The sequence below is a fragment of the Sceloporus occidentalis genome, unplaced genomic scaffold, assembly GCF_023333645.1.
Source record: "Sceloporus occidentalis isolate IW3139 unplaced genomic scaffold, rSceOcc1.0.p SCAF_8, whole genome shotgun sequence".
Taxonomy (NCBI): domain Eukaryota; kingdom Metazoa; phylum Chordata; class Lepidosauria; order Squamata; family Phrynosomatidae; genus Sceloporus; species Sceloporus occidentalis.
Window position 1 is genome coordinate 44,366,775 of NW_028316988.1, and position 21,170 is coordinate 44,387,944.

Below are 21,170 nucleotides of genomic sequence, written 5' to 3' on the forward strand. Positions count from 1 at the left end.
TTCGTCTGAGGATGAGAGAGTGGGACTTTGCCCAGGGTCCCCCAGTTTTCATGGTTCAGCGAGATTTCGAACCCAAGTCTCCATAGTCCAGCACTTGAACACCTATGCCATACTGGCTTAGGTCTGGATAATAAACAGGGGACATTTGAAAGCTCTCCTTTCTCCTCTGTATCTTAAAAACGCATAGGATGGAGGCAGGGATGTGAGAATTCACTTCTATGCCACCTTTTTCCCAAGGTGGCTTACATACCCTTGTGTTGTTGTTGTTATTATTGTTGTTGTGTGCCTTCAAGCCATTCCCAACTTAAGGCAACCCTATCGTGGGTCTTTCTTGGCAAGATTTGTTCGGAGGGGGTTTGGGCTTTACCTTCCCCTGAGGCTGAGAGAGTGTGACTTGACCCAGGGCGCCCATTGGGTTTCATGGCCAAGCAGGAATCGAACTCTGGTCACCAGAGTCAGAGTCCAGCAGTCAAACAACTATGGCCAAGCTGGCTCTCTCAGTGCAAAGGGACCTTTGAGACTAACAGAGAGAGAGGCTGGTGGCATAAGAGCAAAGGCAGGCTTAAATTCATCCCAGACAATGAGGAAATTGACATAGAGTTCCTGTAGCTTGGATCAGACATTGATCAGAAAGGAGGCTGCAGTCAAGAAATGGGAAGGGAAGTAGGCAAGATCCTCAAGTGTATAGCTTTCTATATAACTGAGTACTGAAGTCAGGATCGTCCAAGCCGTTGTATTCCCCATCACCAGCTACAGATGTGAGAGCTGGACAGTGAAGGAAGTGGATAAAATTCATTTGAGATCAGGTGCCAGAGAAGAGTGCTGAGGATGCTGTGGATGGCAAAAAAGACAAACAAATGGGTCCTAGGACAGATCAACACTGAACTCTCCCTGGAAGCCAAGAGGAGGAAACCGAGGCTGTCCTACTTTGAACACATCATGAGAAGGCACAACTCATTGGAAAATACAATAATGCTAGGAAAGGTGAAGGGATGTAGAAAGAGAGGAAGATTAAATCCTAGATGGCCTCTATTAAGGAGGTCATGGGCCTGAATCTACAAGACTAAACAATGAGGTGGATGACAAGGGGACTTGGAGATGTCTCATTCACATGAATCACCATGAATCAGGGTCAACATGAAAACAGTTAACCACCACAGCATAGGTTTTAAAAGCTAAGGTCTACTTCCTCAGATGCATGGGCCAGATCTACAAAAATTTATGCTATCAGCTCCTTTCTCTTGGTTAGTCTCAAAGGTGCTGCAACAGTTTCCCATTGCATGCAGTTATTCCTGCCTAACATGATGTCTGTGTCTCTGAATTCTAGCCTTTAGATGACTCTCCTCTCTCCAAATGATGGAGATCTCAGGTTAAAGCCAGGGTCAAAAGAGGAAACTTAAAGCTGCTTTTGGAGTGAACGAGTTGAAGCAAAATTACCCAGCTAGGCTAGTTCTGAAGAGACTTAAGCACTGGCAAGCAGAGCAGGATCCAGACCTATTGATGGTACTTGCTTATGGTTGTGAAGTGGGTTGTTGTTGTTTTTGTTGTGTGCCTTCAAGCCATTTCTGACTGCCCTAAGGCACAGGGTTTCTTGGCAAGGTTTGTTCAGGAGGGGTTTGCCGTTGCCTTCCCCTGAAGCTGAGAGACTGTGACTCGCCCAAGGCCACCGAGTGGGTTTTCATGGCTGAGCAGTGATTCAAATCCTAATCCCCAGTGCTCTATCATGGCATGCTAGGTATGATAGGTATCTCTTTTTGTGGTTTAAAGCTGCCTTCTTATTCTTGCTCACCAGGAAGGAAGTCCTTTTGAATTTATTTTCAGAGCCGGTCAAACCAGGAGGAGGCTGCTAGGATAAATCTTAGTTGTTACTGACTGTCAAAGTCCACTCTCAATGGGGGTTAAGCTCAGGCCAGCAAGCAAAAAGATTTACGGTTGAAATGCAGCTAATGAGACAAATGGGATAAATTCATTTGAGTGGGTTTAAATCACAGGATATTATAGCTGAAACGTAAGCTTGATAGTGAGTAGGAAACAAACATACACTATTGGAAAGTCTTTCTTATCCTCTCTCAATTAGAATCATTGAATCTGAGGGCTGGAAAGGGGGCCTCGAGGATCATTTAGTCCACCCCTCCCTGACATGAAGGAATAGACCAGGGGTAGGCAACCCTTTTGAGCCGGGGGCCGGGTTGCTGTCCCTCAGACAACTGGGGGGCCGAAGCAAAAAAATAAATAATTAAATAATGTTTAACAAATTAAATAAGTAAATAAACCAGGACAAATGTAGGACAAATTTTTCAAATGGAGGGCACTTTTTAAATAAAAAATGGAGGACATGCGGAAAAATTTGCTGATTTTTTAAAAAATGTTAAGATAAATCCATGTTTCTGAGGCTTCTATAGACAATTGCCCCACCATGCCCCTCGCGCGAGACACCAAAGGCCCCGGCGGCAATCGGCGGCAGGACCGGGCTGGGGCCGGTCTCAAGGCCTCGCCGGGCCGCATTCGGCCCGCGGGCCGCAGGTTGCCTACCCCTGGAATAGACAATGACAGCATTTGTCCAACCTCTTTTTAAATAAAGAAGGGGAATGCACCCTCACTTCTGTTCCAAAGTTCTCATAGTAAAGAAGTTCTTCCTAATCTCTTTTTGTGCAATTTGAATCTTTTGGTTTGTGTTCTAGTCTCTGGAGCTGCAGAAAACAAGCCAACTCCATTGCAGGACTTGGTGGTGATGTTTCCTGTTGCCACATTAGCTACTTGATCCTTGAACCTACTACTACTACTTCTGGTGTTTTTAGGAAAGACGTAGGTTTGTTAGCTCTGGGATAGTACTTGGTAACCTTATTGTGGCTTTGGTGGTTAGTCATGTTAGAAACCTTAGCGGTAGCGCTGAAACCTAACAGCATTGCAGCAGCTGTCCGAAAGTGATGGCAATGGAATGGAGACATGGAGTGAGATGTCAACAGCTCCTGAAATCATAAAGCAGAATCAGAGAGTTGGAAGGGACTGCATGGGTCCAACCCCTGCCATGCGAGAGTATTCAGGTAAAGCACAACTGCGTTCTTCCATGACGATGTTCAATATTGAACGCACCCACGAGGGAACGCTGTTTAAATGATAGCCTACATCACAAAGCCCACTTTATATTATGCATTGCATACACATGTTTTCTGGAGGGACTGTAGCTCAGTGGTGGAACATGTGTTTTGTATTCAAAGGGTGCTGGGTTCATTGCTGGCTTATAAACCTAAAATGAAAAGGCATATATGAAGTTATGGGGGGGAAATATGCCTTAGAGTTTGGAGAATCATGACCATTCAGCGTTGGTAATGATTTTGCTGGATGGACAAATAGTCTTTATTCACTTCCAAGAGATGAGACAGCTTCCGGTGTCTAGATATTTTCCTATTCATTCATTCATTCTAAGATGACCAGGTGCAAGGGCTCCTTAACAGGTGTGTACAAGACTTTCAGGATGTTGAACTTAACTTAGAGGAGTGATTGAAATTGGACCTGCCGAAACAGTCTTTGCTGCAACATAAAGAAGTCCTCTCTTTCTTTACAGAGAGAAAGTTCTGTCTTTCTCTGGTCAAATATAAAGATTGAGCTGCAACTCACTTGTAGTTTCTAACCACCGTATACTGTAGGAATTTAACAGGAAAGTGTGAAGGGGGTTGAATGCTTTGATCCGTCATAGTTGTCTATCCTTTTGGAATCTGCAGTTATTGCTATTTAATAAAAACACCAACTTAATGTATAAAATGCAGTAACAGTTCTGCCGTTCCTTTTGCTTGTAAGGTCAATACCTCTGAGATTCTTTCCTCCCATCTTTTGCTGTATAAAATCTACACATTTGGCTTCCAGATAACCGAAATTTTAAAAGACGTCTTCTCTCAAAGGTTGGTGAGTGTGTGTTGTCAAGTGACTCTCATTCTAATGGAATCTGTCTCCAAATAAAGAACATTCTTGACCTGATGCCACAGAGGTCTGAAGCCTTCTGTTAACACTTTGACCAGATAAGATATTGTGGTTCTTGTTACTTGGAGCTTCAGAGCTAAAAGAATCTCTTACTGTTCAGCCTTGTTTTATGCTGCCGTTGTTGTGCACATTCAAGTCAGTTTTGACTTAGGGAGACCTTAAGGTGAACCTATCATGAGGTTTTCTTGGCAAGATTAGTTCAGAGGGGGCTTGCCTTTGGTTTCCTCTGAGGTTGAGAGAGTGTGACTTGCCCAGGGTCACCCATTGGGTTCCACAGCTGAACGGGGATTGGAACCCTAGTTTCCAGAGCTGTCGTCCAATGCTCAAACCACAACCCCAGACTGGCTATGGTTAAAAAAGAATTGCTATGAAAGAAGAAAATGTTTGCTTCAAGCTTTCTGGGCAAAGATGCTGTCTCTTGTTCTCAGTCTTTATCTGCAGGTTAATTCTAGCTTATATTATGTGGATGTTAAAAAGATTAGTGTTTGAAGAACTCACAATCCCTGGTAATATTCAGGTAAGCCAGTTAGTTTCATAGTTTGTTAGACCACCTCGGTGAAGCTTATTGACTAAGCAGGGATCTTTTTGTTGGCTGTTGACCTGAATAAACCACGTTGGCATGAAACACACATTGCGTGGATGTTGCAATGATTTGTGTGCCAATGTGTCTGAAGGACTCAGGATACACAAAAGTGTTATATAATTAATTGGTTAGACCACCTAGATAAAACATATTTAATATCCAGGAATCTTTTAGTTGTGGGATTTTCATCTGATCTTATTCTGCAGGGAAATACCTCTGAGCTTTACATTTTGTCACACTTTTTGATTGTACGTCTGCAAGAAATATTTCTCATACAATACATAGTTCCATTTATGTTTTTGATGCTCTTTTGTGATGTTCCTCATTGCCTTTCCTCTGTCTTTCCTCACCCCCAAGTCATGTCTGATGACAGCCCTGTCTGGTTTTCATCCTTGCTGCTGAATGGGACTTCTCAGGGTGGTAAGGCTGCAAAAACTGGAGAAACAAAACACTGGTCCAAAACACACTGCGGAAATAATCCCGTTTGAGACCGCTTGAACTGCCCTGGTTCAGTGCTAGGGAATCCTGGGAATTGTAGTTTATTGTGGTACCAGAGCTCTTTGACAGAGAAGGCTAAATGTTTCACAAAACGACAGTTCCCAGAATAATGCCCTAGCCTTGAGCCAGGGCAGTTAAAGCGGCCTCAAACTGGATTATTTCTGCAGTGTGCTTTACTGTGTGGAATAATCCATCCCCTGTTGTCATCCCTGACAGGAGGACAGTGCTACTATGAGATTGCTCTTTGAATCATTTCAGTAGAGATGGCATCCTGTTGTTGGTAGGAACTTCCCTCTTTGCGCATAAATGAAATCACCATCAATTTGTTTATAACATACTAAGTTTGCATGCACACTTCTCAAGAACATGAAAATTTCCACTTTCTTTTGTTCTGGAAACTGACTGGAGCATCAGAGTCGCTCGATTCTGCAAAGGCAGCAGCATTTGTCAGTTGCTGCAATGAGCAGAGAGTCTTGTGGCATCTTCATTTAACCAAGGAATTGTTGCTTGAGCATTTGAGCATTGTGAGGGCATTTCACTTTCAGTAAGTACACCCCCCCTGCAAAATGTTTTCTGCCTAGTGAAGACATCTCTTTTTCCTCCCCTTGTGGTTTCTGCTTCCTGTGATAGACTGAAATGTGAACTTAAAATCAGTACGCAAGATTGTACCAGGAAATTAGGAAGTGGTGTCAGCGCAAAGTTACCCAACAGCTTTGAAAGTAGTGGTGGTAGTTTAAAAAGCAGCAAAAAACCAAAGGTCATGTATCGTACTCACTTGTTAAAATGGAGTGCATAATATATGGCTCCATCTGCACTGCAGAAATAATCCACTTTGACACCACTTTAACTGCCATGGCTCAGTTCTGTGGAATTTTGGGAACTGTAGTTTGCTGTGGCATCTGAGTTCTGTCTCACAAAATGACAGTTCCCAGAATCCCATATCATTCGGCTATGGTAGTTAAAGTGGTGTCAAACTGGATTACTTCTACAGTGCAGAATCTCACTAGTAACACATGCTTTCTGCAGCATGTCTTTCTCATTATGATCAAGAGGTGCTCTGAGTGTGACTCTTTGTTGTTGTGTGCCTTCAAGTTGTTTATGACTTATGGTCATCCTAAGGCGATCCTATGTGGGAGTTTTTCAGCAAGGTTTGTTCAGACAGGGTTTGTCATTGCCTTCCTCTGGGACTGAGAGAATGTGACATGCCCACGATCATCCAATAAGTGTCTAGAGTTGAGGAAGGATTCGAACCCTAGTCCAACATCATGCTGGCGTTTGTGACTTTTTGTACATTGTGTTTTTCTGTAGATCGGGGAAACACGGTACCTGTACTTCTTAATTGACTCTGGGCCAAAACACACTGCAGAAATAATCCAGTTTGAGACCACTTTAATGGCCCTGGATCAGTGTTAGGGAATCCTGGGAATTGTAGTTTATTGTGGCACCCAAGCTCTCTGACAGAGAAGGCTAAATGTCTCACAGAACTACAGTTCCCAGAATTCCCTAGCATTGAGTCAGGGCAGTTAAAGTGGCCTAATAATCTCAAACTGGATTAGTTCTGCAGTGTGTTTTGGACCAATGTCTATGAAATTGAGTGCCATCATTGAGATATCAGGGCCATGTTGAGTTTCTTCCAGAAACGATATCATCGCTAGCTATTTGATGGTTGATGCAGGCTGGATATGAGTCAAAATAAAGCTTCCAGTTGACACATGTCCTATGCGCTATTGTGTTTTTTGCATGAACACAAAGCTTAGTGTATTGCTTCCTGCATGCAGCAATGATTAAGAGTATGCCTACTATGATCACCTCTAAGGGTCTAAATCAGGATTATGCTACTTATGCTAAGAGTAAAAAGCAAAGTAGAATGCAGCCCTGTGTGTGTGTGTGTGTGAGATAAAAAGTAGTCTAATTTTGGTTTAGAAAGAAAAATGTATGTTTAGAAGGCTGGAAAAATTGTGCACAAACACTCGCACAAACTTCCAAGAGCTCTGGCTCAGGCCTCACTCACACAGACACACCGTGAATTGTTATACTGTGTGGTGTAACTGGTGCATGGGACATGGCAAGATTCCTGGTTTTTATGCTTGTTAAGGATTTTATTTTATTTTTAAATGTGAATTCCAGGATGGAGTTGTGTCAGTCAAAGCAACTTAAATTGATGGTTTTAATCTTGATTTAAACTAGCAAGGGAAAAAAAGGGCTGATTTCAATCAAAGATGGACATTGATACTGTACTTGTTCATATTTTCTAAGCAATGCTTTAAATGTGAGCAATAACCATGCTAATTTACAGCAGAGTAGCATATTATTTACTTTTCTGTTTCTGCCATACATCTGTTTAGGCTTTCTGGGTTGGTTTTTTTGTTAACCTAAAGAGGGAACGTCTTTAAAATATTCCCATATATGGTCCCATATACAGTCTTTCTTATGATCACCATCCATGATCATTCATGAAGTTAAGTGTAGCAATATAGAAACCTATGTGCTGGATGATTTTGTCTACCCATCTTTTCAGTATTGCTCTTTTCTGCTTCACTTTCCATTGGCGCATCCCAACCCTCACAAAAACAAAGTAGCAAACAAAATTAAATATCCATGCCTGATTGATATTGAGCAGACTAGTTTACAGCAAGTGAAAGCGCAGTTTAGCAGGTAGTGCAAGTATTCATATGTGAAAAATCAAATGGTTTCTTCATTTACATATACAGAAATCTCCTTTTAACCAGATGAATCTGCTAGAGGCACTGATTCAATTTAGAGATTAGCTGTAGGGATAGCATGAATTGGTTCAAATCTCTCTCATTCTCTCTTTCTTGCCATCAGCCTCTCTATCTATCACACAATGGTTTTGATGAGAGTCTAGATTCTGACTGCAAGTTGGTTCTCCTGGCAGCATGCGTTTTACTGTTGAACACCCTTTGGAGAGTAATTCATGCTGATACCTAGGTATTTTGCCAGGCTAAGAACATTGGCAGCCCTGGTACTTGTCAGATCTATATGAGAGAGAGAGAAAAGGAAAGGATTTTGAGGCATTTTGTTTGGTATTTTAGCTGGTCTAGTGGGGTACTAAGCAGAATGTTATTGTTTAATGACAGAATTTGTTCATTACCCTTCACCTTGATGAGTTAGACAGCCGTCTTAATGTTTGAACCTGGATTGAAGACAGCCTGGAACTGAATCTCTACTTTAGTTATAACATTTACTGGGTAGACTTGAACCTAGTCACTGTGTCTCAGCCTGAAATAGTTATGACACAGTGGCATATGCGCTGCTTTGAAAGGCATGGTATGTGTGTTGAAAGTGCTTTTTCAACCTAGATCCAAATAATGGGCAGTGGTTGAAAGCTAGGCAACTGTAGGAGCCCCAAAAACTATTTGGGGTTTCAAGTTGGCTTGTTTAATTAACAACTATATTTTCTATTAAACGATAATTCTTGGCTGGTCAAGAGGCAGGTAGGATGTCTCTAAGCATCTGAATCTGCTCCCTGCCCCTTTCTCCTGCTCCCAACCTGATATCCCTACTCAGCAGACACAGCATGGAAAGAGAAGATGCTCCAGAAGCCTCTTCAGAATGCTAGGTTTGTGTAGATAGTTGTGTCTGCCAACTTGGACTTATGCCTGGCTTGTTTCTTGTGTTGCTTTTGGCCAGAAGAAACATTCTTCCAGTATCACAGGGGCCTTTGAAGGAGCCCCTCTTTCTTTTTGTACTGGTCTGATAGGTTGGGAGTTGCATTTGAGATACCTTACATCTAAACCAGTAGGTTCTGGTATCCTCACAGTTTTAAACCACAAATGCAGGTGTATCATGCAATTGAACTAAGTGTGGCTGTTCATATACACATGCAATGAACAAACCTACCTAACACGTTTGATTCAGTATGCATCAACAAGTTACTGAAGTTTTTAAAAAGTGTATTAGTGATACACACACACACACACACACACACACACACACACACACACACACACAGAGGTTAAACAGAATTAATGTACAAAGGGGAATATTTTCCAGTTGTCAAAAACAAGTTATTATCTAACAGCAGTTCACAATTGTAGAAAATGTTGGTAGACAGCAAAAAATCTTGGCAGGACAGCAGCAACAGGACGGAATATCCTCCGGTAGTTTTCTTTTCTGTTTTGCTAGAAGATATGCTTCTTCAGCTGTATAATCAGAATTCAAACAGCAGTGTCTGAAGCATGAATTGTGATGCTTATAGGTCGCTGACACAGGATTCTGACAAATGATATGGCAACAAGTTGGTTGTGTAATCCTCATAGTTTTACCCCAAAAGGCGGGGAAACCTTCCAGATGTATGTTGTATCTGTATGTTTTCCTTGTGGATTGCCCATAGGCAACAGCCTGCTGGATTACACAGGCTTTTGCTCAGATCCAGCAGGGCTGCTCTCCAGATTTAGATATTATCTGGTTTCTCAGTTGTGAGTCTACAGGTTGCTTGTGCAGAGATTGATTTTGGTCTTCACAAAGGCAGAGCTTCATTTGCTGTAAATCTCATGGGCTTCATACAAGTGTTTGAAACCAACCCCCTATTCCAGTGATGGCAAACCTATGGCACGCGTACCAGAGGTGGCACTCAGAGCCCTCTCTGTGGGCACATGTGCCGTCGCCCCAGCACAGAGTTTGCCAGAGTTTGTTACTAGAAAGCCAGAGGGACATGGCACTTTGAAATTAATAAGTGGGTTTTGGGTTGCAGTTTGGGCACTCGGCCTCTAAAAGGTTCACCATCATTGCCCTATTCTTTTTTTGAAGGAACAGTTTGTATCTCTCCTGTTTAGGGTTGACAATACAACATCCAAGTTGGGAATCACCAATGCACACCTGTCTGCAGAGGCAAAAATGCTTTGGGAAATTACTGAATATATACACAGGAGTGAGGATGATGATGATTGATGATGATGATGATTTCTTTTTGGCCTAGTGGGCTGAATTCCAGTTTAGGAAAATTTCCAGGGATTGCATTCCAGAAATGGTTGGAGCTCAGGGCACAAGGAGTGGGCACCAGAAACTGGCACCAGAAGCAGCTTTATTGAGCCCCGGTGACCCATCATAAGCCTCCTCTGAACAAACCTTGCCAAAAAAAACCCCATGATAGGATTGCCAGAAATCAGAAATGACTTGAAGGCACACAACAACAGCAGCAACAATACTACACAGGTGTATGGCTGAAACATAGTGGGCCTGGGTTTTCTTGGTGGGGGCTTCTGTGGTTGTTTGCTTTGGACACACAAACACTGTTGGGCACTGCACAGCAGATGAACAATTCAGTCTCTTGACATTAGGTATGCCTAGTGTTCATCAGGGTTGAGGAAGCTGGGGATTTACAGCAGAGGTGTTACCTAAGCTCTGGTGTGGTAATGGAGGAAATGTGAAGTCACAGGCATGCTGGGGCAAGGAAATCAGTGAGGAGCTCTTTGGAAACACAGAAACCAGCCATAAGTTGTGATTATCTCAAGCACCAGATTTCAATTAATTGGTCCTTTGTAAAGCACAGGATCTAGGTTAAAAGGAATGTGGTGGTCCTTATGTTTTTTTAGGAGATAAATTGTGTAAAACATGACAATAGAAGCTGAATTGGGTGGAATTACTGAAAGTTTCTGGGTGTTCTAAACTGTGCTTCTTTTGAGAGCCCTGTCACAACTGGCACAGGAATCATAGTGTAGTAATTGTGGAACAGCTTTCTTTAATGGCCTCACCCATTTTCCCTCACTTGTACCTTATGCCCTGGATTTCCTCTCTGTATAATACATCCTCTCGCGCTGTCTTTCCTTATGGATCTCCCTGGATAATCCACATTTTCTTGTAATGGTGTATAGGAACTCTCTAATGCTTATAGCAAATGTAAGTGTAGGTTCAGTTTCTGTGGCCTAAATCAAATATTCATCCCAACTGTAATAGACACATTGACTTAACTGCTGAATGGTAAGTCAACCTTGATGTAAATCCCTTTGCTTCAGTGGATCTGCTGTTAGGTTTAGACTGAAAGCTCTGCTTTGCCCTTTCTTCTTCTCTGTCTCCTTTTGTGTAGAAATGTTGACGGTATATTCCTCAAGGGAGAGACCTGTCCTTCAAAGATAAAAAAGGAGAAAGGAAGGGGGAATGTGGGGAGAAAGAAAAAGCAATGTGGCAACACCTTTAAAACTAACTGTTTTTTATTTTTGCATGAGCTTTTGTGATGATGAACTGACTCCTTCCGATGCAGTACAGCGTGTAGTACTGTCCTTCAAAGACACTCTTGAAGCTACATGTGTATTGGTGATGCTATTGTAATAATAATGTGAATAAAGGCCAACAAGAAGAAGATGTCAATGGCTACATTTGGTGTTTCCTAAAGCCACAGGCATCAGCAGCTTTTCAGCGATCATCTGCTAGTGTTTGGGGAGGAAGGATCTGTTTGCCTCTCATTCTGTGAGCATCACCATTTCCCTCAGCTTCTCAGTGGTGTGATACAAAAGCTGCTTTCTTTTCAGAGATGCATGTTTAAAAAAATGAATCCCCCGCTTGACCTGTTGTTTGAGGCATCCATCCGCTCCTTCAGCAGAGGAAGATAACTGCCACAAAGCCTGCGGAGAAGCCACTATTCACAGAAATGAGAAACAGGACTTCTCCCTCTCTACCCCACTGACCCATTCCTAAGGTCTCCGCAGCATCTTAGTCTCAAAGGAAGTCTATTGAAAAAAATTGCAAACTGTGTGAGAGAGTTCAATTTTGTGTATGTGGGCTCCTTGTGTACAAAGAGTGGGACATTTGTCAGGAAAATATTGGGTTTGTGTGTTAAATTCGGAGAGTATAACACACCATGACAGTAACCCAATGTTGACAGGACAATTTGATTAAGCTTTTCCAAAACAATACAACAAATGGCATTAGACTCACATTTAGCCCAAATGTTTGTGGCTGCAGGGATTTTGTTGTTTTGTTATACTGGATAATATTATTATAGTTGTTATGCTGTGGTTTCATGTTACGGCTTGACATTGAACAAAACGGAAGATCTTCCTTTCATTCACAGAATCTCATCACGTTGTGTTCTTCTGCATGTGTCGCATTCCACTTATTCTGAAGTAGACCCAAAGAATGAAATAATTGTCCGACTTGCACAATTTTATAGTGATACTTGATTTGTAGTTAAGTCCCACTTTAATTGGCAACACTATGAACAGTGAATGCTTTGTTGCCCCCCCCCCCTCCAAACTGAGTTGAAGAATGAATAGAAGTTTGTACCTTTGTCCATAAAATAATTCTGTGAGAGTTACAATCCAAGAAAGTAAAGTTTCCAAGCTCTACTCTTCAGTACATATTCATGTGGAGACAGGTTGTATAGCAAACAGTGGTAGAAACCCCATAAAGTGCTGCTATACTAAAAGAAGTTATTGGTGAGCATACCTATATATCCTATATTAACACACCGACATCTCAGTATGTGGGGTGAGTTTGAAAGCACCATCTCTTTGGGTTTAAGTATCAGCTCTGCTCTGCGGTGCAGGGATGGGCCATTGTGGTCCCATAGATATTTTAGGACAACAACTCCCATAATCTCTCACCACCAGCTATGTTGCATGGGCTGATGGATGCTGTAGGCCAATAATATCTGGATGACTGGAGATACACATTCCTGTGGATGTGTGGAAAGGGAAAATACCCTTTCTGGACTGAAGTTTGTTTTTCCAGTACTAGGACTGTTTAGCAAGGACCTTTGCAGGTCAAGGTAGGCAAAGCTCATTCAAATACTTTTCTGTTTTATGGCGCCTTTCCATGAGTTATAGAGGAAGTTGCTACACCTGATCCTGACTGGGTTCAGCTTCAGCCTCATGTGTGGATTATTGTTATTGTAAGCTTTCCCAAGTCAGAAGGGGGAAAAAACTGAGACGCAAGAAAGAAAGGAAAGAATCTTCATAGATGGGGGACAGGGATATAACACACCATGACAACAACCCATCCATGATTTTCTGGCTTTTTTCTCTAGATGGGGTGCCCAGTTTTTGCAGTTCCCAAACTTTGAGGCAGTCTCATCCCATGTCCGCTTGCATTGGGCTCAAAATTTTAGAGACGGTTAGGCTCTGAAAGCAAGTATCTCTTTTCTTCCCTACCAGTCAAAAACCTGGTAGATGAACTAGTTGAAGAAGACCCTCACTGGTCAGCTGTATACATTCACTCACTTCCCCATCATCCCAGTGTGACTTGGACAGAACAGAGCTCAGACAAAACAGTTGCTTTGTTTGGAAGGAGATCAGACTCACCCAGCTCTATTCTTCTGATGTCAGTGTTGGAATTAATTCCTCAGTCTGCAGATATTGGCACCCAGAAGGAGGATACACACATAGAACAGCATGGAAAAAAATTACTAGAGACTCACAGTTTATGTGTTTTGGACTGTGCATCCAGAAGAGTAAAGCAAGTTTATAGGAGCATGGCTTGAGCTGTTAAAAAAAAACCAACCTGAGGAACAGTGAAAAACATTCAGTGTTTTTTTGACAAGGGCTCCCATGAATTGATCCCTGCTGTTTGAAATGTATGCGTTGAAAGGAAAGGGGAAGGGAAAGCTAATGCTACGGTGAGTTGCAACAGCCACTGGTTGTCGTTTTCCCTTCTGGGGCCATGATAGACTTCTAAATTTGATGATAATTCAGTATTTTGTTTGGATAGTATTTGGGAGCTTTGGGCTTCATTGGGAACTTTGCCTTTTTATTTGCTATTCAGAAGGAACATGAATACTGTTGCAGGGACTGCTCTCTGGCTTTGTTCATTCTCCACACAGACTTGGCATCTATAAACATGTACACAAATGGAACAAAATGTTAGACCCATTTGTAGAGATGTGGCATACAGGTGGTGGATTATGCACAGTTTGGTCACAGTGAGAAAACTAGCTCCAAAACACATAAAGATTAAGTTGAAAAGTATGTCTGTTTTATTCCACTTCCAGTGTGTACAGAAACTACTGTATTAGCCTCTGAAGAGTGGCTCAGGCAACTGTTTTTGTATGTATGCGGCTGTATCTCAATAACGGGTGGAAGATGAGGGAATGGATTTTGGATTTTGCCAACTGAGGATAGCCTTGCAAGTGCAAGGCAGTCTTTGGAGGCTGAAATACAACTTGGGTTTCAAAGTAACACAGGTGACCACAGGAAAGCAAAAATGTTGTATCTAGAGTGTTAGCAGGAAAAGGAAAGGGAAAAGTCAGTGTGTGTGTGCATTTATGTACATGTTCCAGAAGGTACTGAGCATCTCTTTCTGGTTGGTCACTGTCTTTTGGCAATTCCTGTAGAATGTGCAAAAATAGCGTTGGCAGCGAAGCATGTCTCCTTCGGTCCCAGATAATGTGAGGAAAGTATGGGAAATGTCAACAGAACTGTAGGGAATGCAGTGGGGAAAGAGCTAAGTACACAGTTTGGAAGCTCCTTGGACATTTCAGGCAAAGGTTCCCACTGTGGTTGAACAGTACCATGAACATTGATATGAGCTGAATGCAGCAATGGATGCTTCACAGGGAATGGCTGTATGAGCCTGTTTTTAACCGAAGGGTGGATGTCAGAAAAGTACAGACCCAAACCAAGCCAGAGATTAGAGGGAAACAATGGTCTCAGCAAGTAAGCAGTGTTGTTTCTTACAGGGGAAATAACCTAAGCGGTAAGGGAGAAGAAAGCAATTTAATAGTAAAAGTGAATAGGAAGGTTGTGTTTGGAATGTGTTGTTTGGGGAAATTTAATATAAATGAAATGCTCTGCACTGGTGAAATTTGAAGAATGTTGGGCAGAGGAGGAGAGCAAAGCTAAGAGAGACATGCGTAAGTCAGATTCCTGACAAGAGCCTTCATAAATGTATTTCCTATTTAATTCCATATCTCACATATTATTTTTGGCATGTTCCCATGAACTCATCTTAACTTTCTTATGTTTTAGATCTAATTCAATGCACAAACGAGATGAATGTGAATATTCCACAGCTGGCAGACACCCTTTTTGAAAGGACGGCAAACAGCAGCTGGGTAGTCGTGTTCAAAGCTCTAATCACAACACACCACCTCATGATGTATGGGAATGAGGTAAGACCTTAGCCATTTGTGACAGAGTATTACATTTAATGATAGGAAGACATTCAGATAAAAGTGCTTGGGAATTCTGAATTTACATGTGGTGGAACAAGTCAGTATACCTATACAAATCATATATGTAACTCTTCCCTTGCTGGAAAGAAAATAGTTGCATATAAAGTAGATGCTTAGAAGATGATTTGTCTTCCTGCCCACCCTGCTCTTAAAAACACAAATTGCTCAACAACTAAGTGTGTTAAGTGAATTACTATCACAGAGATGCTGCTTCAGCTTCTAAAAGCTGTATAGCCATGGGAAATACCAGTCTGCTATAATTTACCTCTACTAGGAGCCAGAGGAGCTTTCTTCAGTTTCTAATGATGATAATAATAATAATAATAATACATTTTATTTATAGACCGCTATTCCGCAATGATCATAGCGGTGTACGGAACAAAAATGCAATACAATACAATCTCTCTCCCTCAAGAAGGTGGCTGAAGGGAGGTCTTTTCTTCTTCCAGGCAGGCCTGGTGGAGCTAGCCTGCCTTTCTCTCCCTCAAGATGGAGGATGAAGGGAGGTCTTTTCTTCTTCCAGGCAGGCCTGGTGGAGGTAGCCTGCCTTTCTCTCCCTCAAGATGGAGGATGAATACCTATATAATATAATACTTATGCACTAGATAACATTTAATTACATTAGAAATATATTGTTATGAATGTTAAGCAGAATGTGCTTAATACACCTTCCATTATTATTATTGGGATTTAGACCATCAGCTTTTCCCATTGCCACCAGATGTTTTGCAGAATTGCATCCAAAGCATCTCTAGAAGATGTGCTTTGGGGCCAGTTCATTCTTTAGTTAGTCTTTGATATTCATGGTGTGATTGGAAGCAAGTCTTGGTCTGGTATGTTCCAGTCCAGCGCCAATTGTCTTACTTTGAGAAGAAGTTAAGAGGAGAGAGAAGGGGAGGAAGTGTGGATGCAAGTCTGTAAATTCAAATACCGTTCGTTATCTTATTATTAAAAGAACCAATAATCCTCCTTTAAACATGTTACCTTGTTGCAAATATGAACATTGCTTTTGTGGCTATAATTTACATCCGCTCCATTTGCTTATTATGTGTAGATTGAAATTTGCTGGCATATCACTGTGAACAGTCAAAGAGTCATGTTTGCATTTTGTCTTAAGCATGATCTGATGATGTCCTTGCAAATAGAGTTAGATACAAAGCTGTACTATTTAATGAATATTGCTACCCTTTCTGTTTTCACCGTGCCAGAATTTATAAAACAGGGTAGCTATGCACTTGGTTGTGCTTGTATTTGGTTGCACACATTGTTCTTGGTTGCTTAATCCAATTAATCCAGTTTTGTTTCTCTGGATAGTGACCGCAAACTTGTGTCTGTCAGTAAATTCAATTTCCCTGTCTTATATTAGACATTCCTTAATCAGTTTATATCTCCCAGAGTTGCTTAGCAATTTGCTTCCATAATACAGTTATTTCTGTGGAAACACTGAAGTAATCTGGAGTCTGGTTCTTTCACCCATAGCGCTTCATCCAGTACTTGGCATCTCGAAATACATTGTTCAATCTCAACAACTATCTGGATAAAAGTGCAATGCAGGGTAAGGATATGCATTTTTTATTCTTCTGAGGGGAAAGTTGCTTAACAATCTGCTTCTATAATACAATTATTTCTGTGGAATCCACATTTTTTTTAATAGTGGAGGGGATGTTAGGAATTCAGCTTTGTTTAATTATTATTTAACTATCACTGGGTTTCCTTCCCCAGATTTGTTCAGAGAGGGTTTGCCCTTGCCTTCCTCTGAGACTGAGATAGTGTGACTTGTCCAATGGATTTACATTGCTGAGCGAGGATCCGAACTCTGGTCGGGTCATAGTCCAGCTCTCAAATTAATACAGCATGCTGGCTCAAGTAAGGCCTAGTGGGTTAAATAAAACTTGTTCCAAAGTAAATCTGTATAGGAGGCCTACCCAGGAGTGCTATTGGGAACATAATTTGTTCTCATTAAAAATCATGATTTAAAATCTAAAATTGAGAATTTCAATTACGGTTTTAAATCATCCTTTTAATTCTGAAACAAATGTGTTTCCTGAACAAGCATGCTTATTAATTAATTCCCATAACACCTATGCCATTTGGTTTGCAGTGTTTCATTTATATCCCCAGTTTACTGTTGCTTTGCTTATATCACCTGGGATCAAATTCAGTGATGAAGGAGCAGTATAGAAACCTTTAAAAAATGACAAATGATAGGATGTGGGTATGTAATCTAAAACCCTTCATGACACAACTGATATATGCTGCAAAAATTATATCTGTAAGACAGAATTAGAGGTAGGATGAACGTTTATGCTTTTCTGTGAAGATCTTTGCTTGAATCCAGCCTGGGTTTCCTGCTTTGGCTGAAGTCCAGGATCTTACTGTCAAAACAAGTACATGGCAGAAGGAGCAAAGAGAGGATTGTTCTTCTGTGAGACAAATTTTCTTAAAATGTAAAGTAAGCTTCATCAACTTTTTGGAGCAAATTCATACTGAATTGAAAAGAATAGAAGTATAGAAGAATAAAAATGTCTACCTAAAAAAAGCCATTTCATTTCCAGGCTATGATATGTCTACCTTCATCAGACGATACAGCAGATACTTGAATGAAAAAGCACTTTCTTATAGACTTGTAGCAGTTGATTTCACCAAAATGAAAAGAGGGTAAGAATTTCACATGTTTCTAGAGTGAAATTTGAAATATTTGAAATATTTTGTACTGTCAATTTGATAAGTGTAACATTTAGTGTGTTGGGATCCGATAGAGTTATTGTTGGCACTTTACCCGCTGTAACAGCTTTTATAAAATACTAAAAGAACCTGAGGCTTCTTTAGGTCCTCCAGCACAACTAAAAGAAGCTGAGGCTTTTAGAGAGAAAAATGCATAGGATAATACCCAGTCGATCTCTCTAGGCTTTAGTCTTAGGGCTAAATCCAGCTTTAGTCCCGAGTAGAGTAACACTATTGAAATCAATGTGACTTAGGTAAATGGCGACTAACAGTTATCACTCATTTCAACTCTAGAGGGGGTCTGCACTAGTTAAGATGAAAACTGGATATAGCCCTGTGTTTGCTATAATTCATCCTTACCACTGTCCATACTAGCAAGGGCTTAGAGTCCAACAGTACTTGGAACATTGCAAGTTTCTCATCCTTGTTGTAGTCTGTAGTGCAGTCATTATGATATGCATGGCCTGTATAATTCTGGTTTATTTTTGCTTCTGTCTTTGAAGGATTGATGGTGTGATGAGAACAATGAATACTGAAAAACTTCTGAAGACCCTTCCAATTATTCAGAATCAACTCGATGCACTTCTTGATTTTGATGTAAGTCCGGGACTTGTCCTCTGTGGCTATAACCCACTGTTTGGTTTATCCAGGGGTAAAAATGTGTTATTTAACTTTCTGGTGTTTTAACTTCTTGAAATCTTTCTGCTTTCTACACAGGCCAACCCTAATGAACTAACGAATGGTGTAATAAATGCTGCCTTCATGCTCCTTTTTAAAGATTCCATTAGGCTTTTTGCTGCCTATAATGAGGGGATTATTAACCTCTTGGGTATGTGAAACAATAAATTAAAACTGTTCAAACATTTGTCAGTAGAGTCATGTCTAAATATGTGGATCTGCTTTTGTGTTTACTTATCTTCCGTCACCATTTTCGCCTCCACTCCCGCGCTGTCCCCAGTTTGTTTCCTCTCCCCTCTTTCACATTTAGAGGATCCTGGGTTTAGTCTGTCTCATGTCCACCCCAATAGTTGACCAGCACTTTGATAGTCCTGCCTACTCTGCATTCCTTTTCACCAACAGTGTACAATGCATCCTACTCTGATCCCCTCTGTGCCATATCTTTTGTTTATTTCTTACACGGTTGAATCTTCATAAGCATCATGTAACACCTTGAGAGCAAAGCTGGGGTCCAGACAAGACACACATTTCAATAACATGAAGCCAGTGGCATAGAGATTTAAAACGTTCCTTCTGTTGAATTGATTTGATTTTGTGTGCCCAAACTGGCAAAACCGCCTTAAAAACCAACACATTAGCAAATGCTATTAATATTTATGTTGAATATATAGCTTATAGGTCAAGGTCTTATACTGTTTTGATGTAGGATAAATATACAGTCGACCCTCCACATTTGCAGCTTTGACTTTTGTAGATTTGATTATTTGCACATTTGATTAATATGTTCTCTTTAGGAATCTCTAGGTCCTCCAGTGTAACTCTGCTGGAAGTTGACCATAGAGTTGGGCAGGAGGGCCTAGAAATTACTAGACAAAACACTTCTCTAGGCATTTGCAGGTCCTCCAGCTATGGTCACCTTCTGGCAGATGTTGACCATAGAGTTGGGCTGGAGGACCTAAAGAGTACTAGAGAAATGTTATTTCAGTAAAAAATAGTGGCTTTTTTATTTGCAGTTTTTCCTTTTTCATGGGAGTCCTGTGCCTCTAAGCCCAGTGAATGCGGAGAGTTGTAATGTAGGGCCCAAACAGACGACTGGAGCTGGTTTTGGTGCGACTTCCAGCCTCTTAGGATGCATGTGTCATTTAAACAGCATACCTCCAAAGTGACTCAAAGCAGCTTTATTTTGGCCTGTCTGTTCGGGTCTGTAGTTATGATGGGTCACACAATTGTTCATCCAATTGTGCAACAGGTGCCAAAGCCTTGAGCTTCCCCATATTGCAACTGCCAGTTAGTTCTCCACTTCCAAAATGAAAAGTGAAAGAGAGGGTCTGCCGGTGTCCCAGTGAAATGATTGGTTGTACTAGGGATTAGATTTACACAAACTTGAGAGGGCGCAACCATGAGCAGAACTATTTTTACGTAACAGGATTCTGGCCCATTGTGTTACTGTTAGCAATTGGAGGCCTAATGGAAGAAAACATCTAGTTTCTGTAAAATTTCTCACCTGCTGGCAGTTTAGTCACTTACCAGCAATTTTTGTTCAGTGAGGCAATTGACTGCTTACAAAGCGGTAATAAAGATATATTAAATTTGATTGGTCAATGATTCTAGTAGAAGCCCTTGGCTCTCATACTCAGTCTCCAGTCCTCAACACATCATGTTGAAATCCCTAGGATTTAAATAGAACCATGCCTAAGGGATGACCGCAGAGTCTTGGCCTTGGTTGCCCTTGGAATATTGGCTCTGATTCAGAGATACTGCTGCTGCATGTGATTATTTTATGTGGATGTGCTTCCAGAAGCAGATAGCCCTTGTCTGCTGACAGCCTTGGCAAACAGCAGACCACCTTTTTTTATATGCTTGCTCTTATCATTGCTACTCAGCACCCAGTGCTAGTTTATTCTCCCTTGTTCAGTTCTCTTTTTCTCCCAATGCACAGTATAAATCTGCAATTGCTGAAGCTTTTGGGTTGCTTTTAACAAAACTTTAATTTTTTGTTTGCAAACTTTATATTTCTAAATGCATTCATGCAAAATTCTTATATGGTAGGAACAATCAGGCATTTTAAAAATTGGGATGCTGGATTGAAGGAGATCTTGCAGTGATGGAACGTAACAGAACATGGAAAGTAATGTTGCCTCTTCCTTTTGGAAAAAGTCACATTTTTATCAGTGCATATGACTAAATGTTTAAAGCTAATGCACAAATTATGGGTTTATGCTTATCTACCAAGTCTGTGGACTTAAGAAGTAAATCGTATATATATTAAAAAACTAAAACATGTATTTTAAAAACATTTATTTAATCCTTTAAGCCTCAAAGATTAGTCTTGCTTGTAATTTTCTTTATGGTACGCTACTCTTTTTTAATGTTTTTTTCAAACTTTGAATTTGACTTTTCAGAAAAGTATTTTGATATGAAGAAGAACCAGTGCAAAGAAGGTCTGGATATTTACAAAAAATTCCTTGCCAGAATGACCAAATTGTCAGAATTCCTCAAAGTGGCAGAGGTAAATGAAGCCAGGAGCGCTAATAATACATCATCTCGCTCTCTGTACTGGTACAGTAATAAATGCATATGGTT

The 21,170-nt window shown here is 40.9% G+C and overlaps 1 protein-coding gene across 2 annotated transcripts in view; it reads left to right on the forward strand.

Annotated features, from left to right (window-relative positions):
* LOC149308804 (phosphatidylinositol-binding clathrin assembly protein-like) overlaps window positions 1–21,170 on the forward strand; it is a 47,884-nt gene that overhangs the window by 1,383 nt on the left and 25,331 nt on the right. For both annotated transcript variants that reach the window (XM_089536496.1, XM_089536495.1), the window contains exons 2-7: window positions 14,980–15,122; window positions 16,665–16,740; window positions 17,741–17,843; window positions 18,413–18,506; window positions 18,627–18,738; window positions 20,990–21,096. In XM_089536496.1, coding sequence (XP_089392622.1) covers window positions 14,980–15,122; window positions 16,665–16,740; window positions 17,741–17,843; window positions 18,413–18,506; window positions 18,627–18,738; window positions 20,990–21,096 — 635 coding nt within the window. The remainder of the gene's footprint in view (window positions 1–14,979; window positions 15,123–16,664; window positions 16,741–17,740; window positions 17,844–18,412; window positions 18,507–18,626; window positions 18,739–20,989; window positions 21,097–21,170) is intronic.